The 13,397-nt window shown below is 37.4% G+C and overlaps 2 protein-coding genes and 1 long non-coding RNA gene across 10 annotated transcripts; all 3 read left to right on the plus strand.

Annotated features, from left to right (window-relative positions):
- The first annotated feature begins 706 nt into the window (after positions 1-706).
- Positions 707-2,162, plus strand: LOC149988257 (uncharacterized). The gene is made up of 2 exons (XR_016505286.1): positions 707-1,570; positions 1,795-2,162. It is a non-coding gene; the product is annotated as an uncharacterized LOC149988257 (long non-coding RNA).
- Positions 2,163-4,413: 2,251 nt separating this feature from the next.
- LOC141045869 (uncharacterized) lies at positions 4,414-6,266 on the plus strand. 2 transcript variants are annotated; one of them, XM_090253712.1, is made up of 5 exons: positions 4,414-4,582; positions 4,749-4,799; positions 5,005-5,155; positions 5,270-5,511; positions 5,744-6,266. In XM_090253712.1, exons 1-5 carry the CDS (start codon positions 4,568-4,570, stop codon positions 5,771-5,773), a joined length of 489 nt encoding a protein of 162 aa, XP_090109838.1. In that variant the 5' UTR covers positions 4,414-4,567; the 3' UTR covers positions 5,774-6,266. The 2 variants fall into 2 exon arrangements, with proteins under 2 accessions (XP_090109838.1, XP_090109839.1); XM_090253713.1 differs by having other exon boundaries at positions 4,419-4,582; positions 5,385-5,511.
- Positions 6,267-8,401: 2,135 nt separating this feature from the next.
- Positions 8,402-12,369, plus strand: LOC112287847 (PTI1-like tyrosine-protein kinase At3g15890). Of its 7 annotated transcripts, none has more exons than XR_002971423.3 (7): positions 8,404-8,851; positions 9,289-9,419; positions 10,066-10,216; positions 10,437-10,699; positions 10,817-11,222; positions 11,338-11,819; positions 11,935-12,369. XR_002971423.3 is itself a non-coding variant. In XM_090253714.1 (6 exons), exons 2-6 carry the CDS (start codon positions 9,367-9,369, stop codon positions 11,560-11,562), a joined length of 1,098 nt encoding a protein of 365 aa, XP_090109840.1. In that variant the 5' UTR covers positions 8,402-8,851; positions 9,289-9,366; the 3' UTR covers positions 11,563-12,369. The 7 variants fall into 7 exon arrangements, 3 of the variants coding, with proteins under 3 accessions (XP_090109840.1, XP_073392790.1, XP_090109841.1); XR_002971422.3 differs by having other exon boundaries at positions 8,460-8,905; XR_002971424.3 differs by lacking the exon at positions 8,404-8,851 and adding an exon at positions 8,924-9,044.
- The last annotated feature ends 1,028 nt before the right edge of the window (positions 12,370-13,397 follow it).

Consider the following 13,397-nt stretch of genomic DNA (forward strand, 5'->3'; position numbering starts at 1 on the left):
AAAATTTAAATTATTGTAGCTTACAACCACAAAGTGCAAATTTTATTTAAAACTAGCATACATGAAATTAAAGAAAAAATAAGAAAATAATTGAAATGGTTATCATATACGGAAGCTATGGTTGTAGCCTTCAGGATGCGAGTTCTACAATGCCTTGTGATCCATATTTGGAGATGATATAAGCAACAACAAAGCTTAAATATGAACATGGTAAAGATTAAGAAAGAATTGGATTGCAAGCAATAAATACAAGTAAATTTAAGTAGACCTAAGTAGACTTAAGCTACAAAGTAGAAGCAAGGCAATGAAGCTTATGAGCAGATCTCAATGGAACTAAATAGAATTGAACAAACCTAAGGTACAAAGTGGAAATGAGGCAATGAGACGTACAAGTAAATATGAGTGGGCATGAGCTACAAAGTTGAAGCAAGGCAATGAGACTGTTTCAAGTTGCGTACAGCACTCATAAGATTCAACACTGAAAGCCCAAGTCTGTCTGTTGCAAATCATTACATGGTTGTGATAGTTTATTGCACGGTATATTCAAGCAGGCTAAGGCGATTGGAGATGCTACATGTCTTTATGAGGGGTTGCTTTGGACGTTTCCAACATCGGTACAGTTTTCGTTGTACACTTATAGCTTTTGTTGTCCAATTTTGTCAATTTCATGATCGTCTTTAATTGGAACAAAGTGCTAGGAAAGGAGAACTTTAATAGTTGGAAATGCGATTCGGATAAACTTTAGTAACTATTTCATAGCCTACTTCAAGAGCAGTTGTACTTTTGTTTACTCACAACGAGGGAATTGTACGCAGTTAAAGATTTGAAGGGTGTATTTGGAGGCTCAATTGGTAGTTAACGATGACGATGCAATGAAGAAATTCTTCAATCGATGCTTGCTTCAGTGCCTGCATGTCGACCTGTGAATAGCTTAGTATTTTAATTTCTCTTTAAACCTTCAATGTTGGCGTGCGAGTTTTGAGCATTCACTACATCATCAAGTTTCAAGGTGTACACAGGCAGAGTATTGTGTTGCCTAGAAGCATTTCACGGCCAAAATCGTCGTAGAACTTGAGAAATCTCTTTTTGGAGTCTTCAGCCCCTTTCTAATAATATTTGTGTACCTGTCTGCTAGGATGCTTTGCAGGACATGTCATCTCTTATTATTTATCTATAGAAACTTAATGCAGAAAAAAACTGTTTGAACCAGCCTAGGAAAGAGATTTGTAGATCTGATTACGAGAGGACATTTTCCAATCTTAAATTGTGGAGGGTTGAAGTTCGAACAGTCTTGTGGCTGATCGTAATGAAGTCAAGCATATCTTCGATGTATGCGCAAAGTGAATGATAACATAAGTCTTCAAGGTCGTGAGGAGATAAAGAAAGCTTTTGAATTTATGCTTGATCATATTGGTGCGTTATTGGTACCTGGGAATCCGCGGTTTTCTGCCGTCCTCATATACTTTTTGAATTAACTGAATTTGCTGCAGGTTTTTCCGACATAACAAATACGTATTGATGTGAAGTAGGATTTAAAACTTGAATATATATCTTTTTGAAAGATGCTCCAGTAAGTTCTCAACTGTCTATGCGGTTGGGATGTGTTTCGTTCTCTGTTTTTTTTTTCTTCTAAATCTCATTCAATGCGTGAGGCATGGATGTGAGGGAATGTTATCTTTTTTACTTTTCCAAGGAAGGTAATTTGAGCTATCTCACAAACATTGTGCACAATGAGTATTTCAGTTTGTTGTTTGCAATAGTCTGACATTAGTATTGGACGAATGTGACGAACAGGCAGTGACCCCCCAAGAAGAGTCATCTAAGACGATCGCAGTGGGTACAGCTTATCATAAGCTGTTTTGTCTTCTGTTCACGTTAAGCAGATTCAGAAAGATCATGAAAGTGTTGAGAATTCCGTAAGCCTTGCCCTGGTTGGCTGCTTGCCCTTCAATCAAAGTCAGAGTCTAAAGGGAACGCGGCAAGCAATTGTAATACAGTTTTGGGGTTCAATAGAATTGAGGTGTATCCGTGGTCATTCATTGTCTGGGTTGCACATACTCCAGTATGAATACCATGGCTTGTTTGTCCAGCATGGTGATATGTGTATGTCATGTTAAACAAATCACAAGATTTTTTCCAGAGTGTGGACGATTTTTGCATTGTGCAGTTCATGTATGCTCATTTGTTTCTGTTTTTCAAGTCTTGCAGTCTCCGCGTCTCTACGACTTGTAGCTGAATTCCAAGCTTGGTATGGCTTATTTCTCAAGTTTGTACCTCTCCGTGTACAAACTCACGTGTGCTTGTGTTCTAATAATGACAAAAATAATTTACGCCAGTTAATTACTGAAGTTCTAGCGGAATGATCTAGGAGCTTCAATGGTACAAGTTGAGCATCTAACTAAGGGTTGAATCGCGCTGTCTATCCAAGCAAAAGGCCTTCTGATAGAATACCAACCTAAGCATTTCAGTACCAATTCTGTTTACTGGGAACGCAAGAAACACTGTGATCGTATTGCTACAATCATGGTTGATGTGCCTCCAACGGGGTCATGCAAAACTAGTTTTATTTCCTAACACTTCAATTCTGGTTTTACTCTAGTTACTCTGGTACCATCAAATAGTCTCCTTGATTACTGTGTCTATATGTGTGTTATGCTTTGAGTTTTTAATCTGCAACGTAGTGATCTTTGATGGTTTTTATTATTGGTGTTGCGTGTGAGTGATCACATGGTGCAAATTGGTCGAGTTTGCAAATGATTTAAATTTCGATTATCGTTTAACTAGTGTATATCTATCTGGTGTTCTTATCAATCCCAAATTTTATCTCGTGCGCAGCTTTATGTTGCCCTATGATTGCATCATGCAAGAATTGATTGCATTCTTTCGCTGCAATAATCTTTCACTATGACCGTTTCAAAACTGTGAATATTTCACATCTAGTTGTGATCTTCATAGAATTTATCAGATGCGAAATGATTCGTTGATCTCCACCTTACAAGTAGTTCTCCCTTCACCAGCTGACTCTTGACTATGTTTTAATTTGTGTTGATTTGAGTTACTGCATTGTTGGCATACGCTTTATTCTAGAATCTTTTTGTTTTTCTTTAATTATTAGTATTTATTTGATGTGGAATCTGATGTAGTTCATAGCGTGCATGTATTGGGAAAGAGCATCAGTGCATAGCTTGGAAGCAGTTGAAATTTGAGAAAATAATTCTGTATTCTGGACCAATATTTGCAAGGTTTGATGCAAATGGATGGATGTAGTTGTGACGTTGTTGAAGTGTTTTCATAAAAGTTCACAAACGTTAAATTATCTTTGTAATTTCTTCCTTTTGAAGCAAGCATCTGATTCCATGCTGATGTGCTCTCTTATTTTGTCCAGAGTAGACATTGAACAGGCCCGTTTTTCTTATCGCTTTACTACATCATTTGGCTACAATTCTCCCTGTGTAGTATCAGCTTGTAGCATAAGTAGTCAGTCTTATTGAATGTTTTACTGCTAAATTTTGGCAGAGGGAACCCTCAACAATTAGATCCAGTGGATTTGACCAAGCATGTAGCCTTCACTTATGAGCATGTAACGTGGCAGATCCCACATATTTTGCTGAAACCACCACATGGAAAATAACACTATTAGCAAGTGTACACAAGTTGATCGACAGCAGGCATGCCTTGATTGTGTGCTATTGATATTGTGCTTGTAGACTTGTCAGCTAGACTAACTTACAATGTAGATTTTGATAAGTAACAGTGTGTGTTAGTGCTATGCTTGATGTATCTGTATCACTATCCAGACCTCTGGTATGACTATGCCACTTGCCATCCTCAAAATGGTTCACCTGATTCTTCTGTTGTCATATATATAAGCAAGCATTGAAAGCCCTATCAGGTTTTCCTCTGTTTTTCATTGAAATAATACTTTTCATTTATGGGTTTTATCTGTGATTGAGTTGCTGTGATTTCTAAGAAATTTGCCACTGAGTTGATGAAGCCCACACGAAAATCTCTATTGTGCATGACAGTCACAGTAGTGTAACATTTTGCATATGCTAAATTTGGAGAAGCTTGTGTGGAATCAAGGTCTGTGATAAACCTTGTGGAATGTTCTCTATGGGTTAGGTGGGTGTCAGATCACTTGAATTTATTTCCCCTGCAATCACTTCAGTAATTATGTGTGAAGTCTGTTATGTAGAAGGCTATAGATAATCTGTGTATTGCTCTAATTTGGACAGGTAGCCAATGCAGTTTGTAATGTTCTCATCATCAATGATGTCACATCCACTGCTGTAACGTATATCCAGGTGCTTTGTCTCATTTCAAAAACCATGTCATGGTTGGAGCAAGAAGACGTTCAATTTGTATATTCATGTAGTCACCAGAACATGGCTGCTGCCTTACTTTGCTGCTTGGATTAGAAATTCCTGTGAAGTTTCAGAAGAACTCGTTTGAGTTCTTTGTGTAGTGATCATACTCTTGAATTTGTTCTGTTGATGTGCCTTGTTAACCCTCACTACAGCAGCTTGTCAGAAGATATGGCTTCCTTGACCTCTTGGATCTTGATCACATGTCTCATCAACAGGTATACCCATGCAAATTTTGTCGACAACTTTTTGAGTCCTTTTGTCAGTGTGACTCTGGTATTTTTGTAGTTGGGAGAAGCTGTTGGAATTTAGAAAAAGCTCATTAGTTTATGTTTATTATTAAAAATTTGAAATGCTTGTGGTGATCTCATATTTACTTGGCAGATGTTCAAAAGTTATCGTCAAAGATGGAAAAGGCAAGCTGATGTGTTACAGGTTAAAATCAAGATGACCTAAATTCCCTTTCCATAACTGAAGAGTACTATTGTCTTTCTCTACTACAGCTGAGCTTGGAAACGGTCATTGAGAATAACTACGCCTTATGAATGAGTTGTACCACGTAAGATTGTGAACGGTCTTTTCCCGAGATTGATATTTTTCGAGTGCCCCTTTTCCTAATGCATTTGTTTATCTGAAGCAGCTGCAAAGGAACTTATTAGCAGGAGCAGCTGGGAACAATGGTTCGAACATCAGCATCGTCCGACCTGATGTGACAACCGTGATGGTCTATGATCCTCGGCAAGGATTCGGATCCTCACTAATGCATCCACCTGGACCGTATTTTATACAAGGTGTAACTTCTTTTTATCATGTTCATATTTATCATTAGCAACCCTACTTTGTTTTTCGTTTTTACGCCCCATTTTACCAATTTTAATAACTGGGTTTCCCTTGTGATTGGAGAGGCGACGGGAGGGATCAGTTGTGTGCAGGGGGGAGTATTGTGAAGGATCTTCCACCACACGCTTGTGTACTGCGTTTTAGGGTTGTTGCTCAAGAATGTCTTCGTGGGTGCTGTAGGCGAGGTTCTAATCATGCTCAGTGGAGGCATGTCAGCTCTACTCATGCAACCTATGACTTTACCTCCACCTGCAGAGCCTTGGCCACCTCATGGTTCTTTTCACTCGCCTTCCCTGAGCGGTTTGTGGTGAGGACCTCAACCAACATTGGACTTTTTGTTTGATAACATTGTCTTTCAACCACTTTTGCATCTTTCTTTTAGTTGCAGCTGGTGAACGTAGTTGATAGCCTCAGCCAAAATACAAGCGTAATTGGTTGAGCATCAAACACATAATCGTCACAACGTATATCCTGCGCACGGTTAAGTTATTGGTTTTGGATACTGAAAAAATTGCATCTTAATCAATTTATTGTCGCAGGGCCTTACTCGAATTCAGACAAGATTATAATGCATCTGCAACAATGTGATCTTCGGACAATGAAGCTAAAAGAGGACATTACAGTACCGACTGGCGGAATGTCACCAAGCCCTATTGGTGGCGATAAGGATGCTTGTAATCGAAGTCAGGAAAGAAACCACAGACTGTAGATCCAACCACAAGAAGCAATCGTCTTTTGAAGAGAAAAAATGCAACTGTTTCATATTCTCGGCTTCCGCCACAAAGAAGAGGATCCTGAACGTAAATTTGTATTCAGCGAACCAGAAGCTTCTGTGACTTTCGTTAGATACTGACTCTGAGAGTCGGAATAGTTAAGATTAGACCTTCTAACAAGATTAACAGAAGCAATAGATTTAAATAATGGTCGAAAAGAACTAGAATTGGATAAATTTTACCTAAAAAGAAAATATTTGTTAATATGGTGATAAAAATAATTTATGTAAAAATGTACTTATGAAATTACAATGTATATATATACAATAGATACACAAAAGTTACAATATATACTCACACATCATAAAGAATGAAATGTAACATATTTATTAATAATTATATATACAACTAAAAATTGATCTAAAATAAAACAATCATGATAGCATTTGTTGGATGTTAAAAATAAAAAACAAGTGATTTTTTTAATTTTTAAGATTAAGTTAATAGAATATGAAAACAAAACTTAATTTGAATATATCAAGTAAACAAGTTATTTTAGTAAGTATAAAATTTAAAAAGTTTTACTTATAATATATTTCATTTTAATTCTGTAATTATTTTTAATAGTTAAACTAAGTGAAGTAATGTTTTTGAAGTAAATACATTATTAAAATCATGGTGTCTATTTATTTATTTATTTATTTATCTATTAAATTAATATATATACATATATATAATATTTGAAGAATACATAATTTATTAATATCGAAGTAAATTGTTGCAAATAAATCTCTACATGTACACTTATATATATATATATATATATATGTATATATATGTATCTCTCTCTCTCTCTCTCTCTCTCTCTCTCTCGCTATATATATATATATATATATATATATAACTTCATTATTTTTAAAATTATACTTATAGAAATATATTTTTATAATAAATTTGATAATTTTTAGACTATTGTTTAAGCAAATTTACATTATAAATGAAGATAAATCTTTAATTTTTTATAATACTTAAACAGTTATTAGATATAAAAGTCAAATTTTGATTCCAAATATTTTTATATAATTTAATTATTCATTTATAAAATTCTATCTTTGATTATATAATTTTTTTATTTTTAATCAATCAAATTATTATTATTATTATTATTATTATTATTATTATTTCTATATTTCATAAAATTGTAAGTGTTGCACAACGACGGATATTCTAAAATTAGTATTTGAAAAATAAAAAGCTGAGGCAAGGAGAATAAAATTGAAACCATTTTAATTTAAGATAATTGATCAAAAAATCTTTATTTAGACATAACCAATCAATTTGTGATTTAAATACTTATGTTTTATGTTCGTATTACAGAAAGAGAATATTTGTAATTTAAATTTTTTATTATGTTTTTGAAGAAAGACTTAATTTTTTTGATACATGCTTAGTCCAATAGAAATATTCTATATATATATATATATATATATATATTACTAATTATAGTTCTTTAAGAATATAGATAAATATTAATACCAACTTAAAGCATATACAAATAAAATTATCAAATATAGTAGAAATACCATCAATTATAATTATTATTTTATTATTAGATTTTTAAGTTTTAAAGGCTAATATTAAAGATTCATGGATAAGATGCTATAAAATTAGTAAGTATAAATAAAAAAAATTGTATTTGGTTCAATTTTAAATATTTATTTTATAATAAAAACTTTAAATTAAATAAAATATAAGTACTTAAATTTTACTATTATTATCATTATTATTTTTTAAAAAATTAACCATTTTTTATTTTTTTGCATTTAAAAAAATTGTTGTTGTTATATATATTTACTTATTTGTAAATATAAATAAATCGATTAATTAATTATTATTATTTAAAAATCAGGTCAATTACAAAATAAGTTTTACACATGTTAGTTGATCTAAAATTTAGTGTTATAGTGTTTTCTATCATAAATTCCTTATTTACAACTTTCTTTGAATATATGTATATGTATATATATATATAAAACAAATGTATATAACTATTTGAAATATATTTTAACTTATTTTAACTTATTATTGGATAAAACTGTAAAAAAATCAACAAATAGTATCAATAAATAAGTAAATAAATAAACACATATGTCAACACTAAAATATCCACATGTTAAAATTGTTTCATTAAGAATACCAAAAGTCTCACATGTTCCTTCCATGCCTTGTGTAAACTTTAGGTAGCCTGGTATTCTTTGTGATAAGGCAAGCAAAACCATCACGTCTTGCAACAATGTCATGCCTTGCACTTTAATTTCCAACATTTTCTTCAACATACACAAAATAAGCTCTAAAAGGCAGGGCAACACAACACAGGCTCCTTTCCACCCCTCTCACAAGAAAAGGTTGTGTGTAACAAACAAAGGAGTGAGAGTGAGTGAGTACAAAGGGAGGGAGGGATGTTGCAAAGCAAAGCCAGCAGCTCTGGGCAAGTAGAAGAAGAGCAATGACAGACAGGTGCTGCAGCAGAAGCATCACATCAGGGTCTCCTCTCACTCATTCCGCATGTGCTGTTGTTGCTTGGGAATACTAGGCTGGCGAAAGCAATGTCCATTAGCCGGCCAAAGCCAGACAGGGTGAGCGTGAGAGCCAGAGCCTGAGCCTGAGCCAGCAGAAGAGGTGTTGTTTTTGGCATTGAGATCCAGCAAGTAGAGCATGCGGCGTTTTCGTCAGGGGACACTGCAGCATGTGCAGCGCTGCCTCCAGCCTTGCCTGCTTGTCGCTGCTGCTGCCGCTGCTGGTTGTGGTAGTGGTGGCCTCGGAGGTCGCTCTCGTTGCTGAAGAAGAAGAAGTAGTAGTAGTAGTAGTAGTGGCAGAAGAAGAAGTGTAGAAGTGTAGGGACGGAGAAAGTGGGTTTCAGGATGCTGACGCAAGGTGAAGCGCCCAATGCCACTCTTGTCGTTCTGCCGGCGTCCCCATAAGAAAAAAGTGCCTACCTTTGTCTTTACTTTCCCGAGTTTCTCTCCATTCTTTGGTTGTAGTTCCGTTATTGTGATGTGATGTGGTATGGTGTGGTGTAGTGTAGTGGGTACGTCGTTCATTGCCGAGTTTGAGGCTTGTGTCGCAGGTACCCTGCAAACGAAGTCTTCGTTTCCTCTCATCTCCCACCTCCGAGAGGTCGCGTGTTTAGAGCGAGTTGCGGAAACTCTTGGTTTCTGAGTCTGCGTTGTTGTGCACTGTACGAGCGAGAACAGTGCTGATTTCGTTTTGGAGAAGCGTCAGTATGTTACGGGGCATCTGAGTGTCTCTCTTGGCTTATTTTTTGGTCTGTAAGATGATATCGTTGGAAGTTGAACAATCTTGTGCGCCAGTGTTCAAGTTGCTGCAGATGATGGTGGGAAGGTAGCAGTGATGGCTTGCTGAATTGGAGGCTGCGTAGGGGGACGAAGATGCAGATCTTCTGGAAGCAGTACTGGTGTTTCGGGAGGTCCAAGACACAGAAGTAAGCGTAGGTTTGTGTCACGTGTGATGGTTCTAAGGCGGGGGCGTGTCTGTATATGAGCTTGGGAAGGTCTTTACGGAGGAATCTGAAACTTGTACGGAAATGTTGTTAGTGTCGATTAGAAAGGAAAGAAGGTAAATGGGCTGCACGCACATGCTGATGAGGAAGAATGCAGGGAACTAGTATACCGTTCTTGCCCGATCATTGGCTTCATTAGTGGGGTCCTGGGAGTTTGTGCTGCTCTTTCCCTCAAGTACCGGTATCGATTCCGTCTCTCTTTTTCTCTTTTCTCCAACCTTTGTTCGGTGTTGGCGTGGAGCTTGAAGACGGTCGAAAGAGATCTCGATTCAACATGTGGTAGAGTAGTTTAGTTCCTCGCCTAATCCGCCTCTCCGACATTTTTAGCAGCTGGCAAGCTAGTTGCGAGCGAATCCCAGTGAATGCCCCGGTATTTTAAGCGTGAAACCGATCACCAGCAGCTAAAGCAACCAATTCTATCTCATACGCACTTCGTTACTTATAATTTAGGTTCTGTTAAAATTGTATGTATTTCTATATATGTAGTTCTGGACAATGTAGGTTTAGGAGTACGGTCTGGATAATGGCTACGTCTATTTTAACAGTCTTTGTCGATCTGGCTGTCCAGGTCTTCAGCAGGCGGCAAGAAAGCAGGGGCATGGCGCATATTTTCGCTGCGAGAGTTGCATGCCGCTACAAACAACTTCAACTATGATAATAAGCTGGGAGAGGGAGGATTTGGAAGCGTCTACTGGGGCCAGCTTGCGAGTGGTGACCAAGTACGACAGATTTCACCCTCTTCACATAATTTTCTAAAACAATGTATTGTATGCAGTAGGGGTACTTAATTTGGCCTTGCGATTGCGCAAATACCTTGCGGATGTTGCATATATCACCTAGAAACCAACTAAGGTGAAGTTTTTGAGCTTCAGGTGTAGGTACGCTCTGTGTCTTTGAGATGATATACCCATGTTGCTGAAATGGATTGCTGGAGTACAGATTGCCGTGAAAAGGCTTAAAGTATGGAGCACGAGAGCCGAGATGGAATTCGCTGTGGAGGTTGAGATTTTGGGCCGCGTCAGGCACAAGAATTTGCTAAGCTTACGAGGTTACTGCTCCGAAGGCCAGGAACGCTTGATTGTATATGACTACATGCCCAAGCTGAGCTTGCTGACGCATTTACATGGACAATTTGCGGCCGACTCCACCCTAACCTGGCCGAACCGATTCAAAATCGCCATTGGAACTGCGGAGGGGCTCGCGTATGCATTTTTTTCGTATACCTCATTACTTAAAATCTTCCAAGAATTGATGTTCCAACAACGAAGTGATATTAGTAGGTTTTCTCTCTTTTAAAAGATCTGTTTGCTTGATCGCAGGTACTTGCACCACCATGCGACACCCCACATCATCCATCGTGATGTCAAAGCCAGCAACGTTCTTTTGGACGAGAATTTTGAAGCCCTTGTAGCCGACTTTGGATTTGCGAAGCTGATACCTGATGGAGCAACACATGTAACAACTGGAGTAAAGGGAACCTTGGGCTATTTGGCACCCGAGTATGCAATGTGGGGCAAAGTCTCCGAAAGCTGCGACGTCTACAGCTATGGAATCTTGACTCTGGAGCTCATCAGTGGGAAGAAGCCCATTGAAAGAGTTGGCCTTGCAAGAAGAACAATTGTGGAATGGGCCGGACCTCTAGTGTTGCAAGGGCGGTACCGTGACCTGGTTGATCCCAAGTTGCAAGGCAAGTTTGATGAAGAGGAGCTAATGAGACTTGTACAGGTAATTCTGTGAGAATTTTTCATATACTCGTTTGATTTGTTTTTCAAAAAATAATCGACGTTTTGTGATTAACTTTCCGCTCTTCTCAAAGATACAGTTTCTTGATTGTTTTCAGGTTGCAGCCCTTTGTGCTCAAAACTCCCCTGATAATAGACCCACAATGCTAGAGGTCGTGGAGATGCTTAAGGGGGACGCCACTGATCCTTCGAAGCAATCATTACCAGAGAAAGCGAACGGTGCATTAAAGATAGAGCCCGTGAAGTATGATCCTGCCTTATTGGCTGCTGATGAAACCCCCGGATACCTTGGCTCCAGAAAATCTGCTTTAACCACTGGCTGAATTCAAATGCTTGTGAGCTTTCTGGAGCTTTCATGGTCATTCCTCTTTCGATTATTCTAGGGATTTCCGAGCTAAGTGCGGGGTGCCTAATTCTGCTCGTATGGAGACGTGTATGACGGAATTTACGTCAAGGGAAGAACATGGTTGGAGTAGCTCTGCCAAGTATATAGTAATCAATCAACCTCGGATGTAGGGAGTTCTAGTGTTCTGAGCTTTAACTGTCTCGAATTTATTGCTGAATCATATCGGCTCTAAAAGTAAGCGTGTGGATTTTATGCATTTGTTGATTCTTTGGTTGTAGTTTTTAATCTTGAGAGCTTACTTATCTTATGTACAACCCTTATCGCTTACAAGATCTGTGCTTGTGAACAGAGGGGAAAGACCAGGCATCCATGTTATACTACTTTGAGCATTCCACACATCCTCAGATTGCGTAGCTTTCTTTTGTAAGACGGTTTCCTAAGTTGCAAACGGCAGAATTAGTGAAGATTGTAAGTTAGTGTTGATGTTGTGCTGAATTGAGGTGAAATGAGGTTCACAATCGTTCACAGATTTGTAGTATTTTGGGGCTGACGATTGAAGTGACCATGAAGAACCGTATTTTATTTTTCAAGTTCCGTCATGTCGATGACGGCCTTTCAGAAATTTGTTTGCAACTTAGCAATGCAAATCTATCTGCTGAAAGCTGATGTGTTAGTAATTTGCTGCTGCTGAAGACATTGCAAGTATATAACTTTTACACTACTAATCCTAGTCTATAGCCCTGTTTGCCCATTATTATAGAGCAATAACGAAGCTTAATTTGAATTGTGCTCGCCGAGGTCGTGTTACATGTGAAGACGTCTTTTGTGCAACGAGCTGCTTCGGCAATCATTGGACACTCTAGATTTGTATGTGGTTTTGGCCTTAAGTATTTAGATACGACATTGAATGCAAACAATTATCTGACGAGCAACTCGTGAAGTTTATGCATGTTAACAGAGTAAAGAAGAAACTAAATGTTGCATGATTTGAGATGAGTTGAATGGTGCATACGCCAATAATAGATTTGTGTTTACTCGGTTTATTTAGGATATAGTCGTTTCACAGATGAAGCTAGCTATCATCCCGAAAGGAGAGGGCATCTGACAAGATTTTGTTTCATGTTACTAAAATAAGAAAATATTGACAACTGTGGATAGATGACCATGGTGTCACAAAAATGTATTTGTCTATATCAGATTGAAAAGATTTTGGGCCCTATCTTTGTTGCTTTCGTGGAAAGTAACGACGTCATTTAACAATCAGTTTCAGCAGGACAGATTGTTCATTGATTTCCCCGTTGAGAATTCAAGATATTTCTTTGAATTCTAGAATCGACGCTCAAGAGATATTAAAGGGATTGGCGCACAGATGTCGGAATGAAAGTAAAAGAGTTGACGAAAAAAAGCTTTCATCTTGTGTTATTCTTCTAAATGTTAAGTCTATTTCCAAGCAGTCTTGAGAAAAGGAATGCTTTGAAAATTGTTTTACTTCAATGAAAAGAAACTACTGACAAGGTCACAAAGTTCACAGGTTCCTTGTTCAATCTTTTCTACAAGCAACTTGTCCATAATGTTTGTACCTAGGCAATAAGTACTGAAAGAGCGCTAGAAAACTCCACCACATTTACTTAATTGAAATTCGCAAAGCTTGTGACCCTGTATGAGATGAATGCTATATTCTTGTGAATGCAGCCAGCAACCATATATATCTCGGCACATAGGTAGTCACTGTACCCTTGGTGTCATTCTGTTACATATATGGTGTGAACAGTAAGTACCACAAATAGAAATATTCTATGAAACGAGAATTAG

This window comes from Physcomitrium patens, chromosome 10, assembly GCF_059467195.1.
Source record: "Physcomitrium patens ecotype Gransden chromosome 10, ASM5946719v1, whole genome shotgun sequence".
NCBI lineage: Eukaryota > Viridiplantae > Streptophyta > Bryopsida > Funariales > Funariaceae > Physcomitrium > Physcomitrium patens.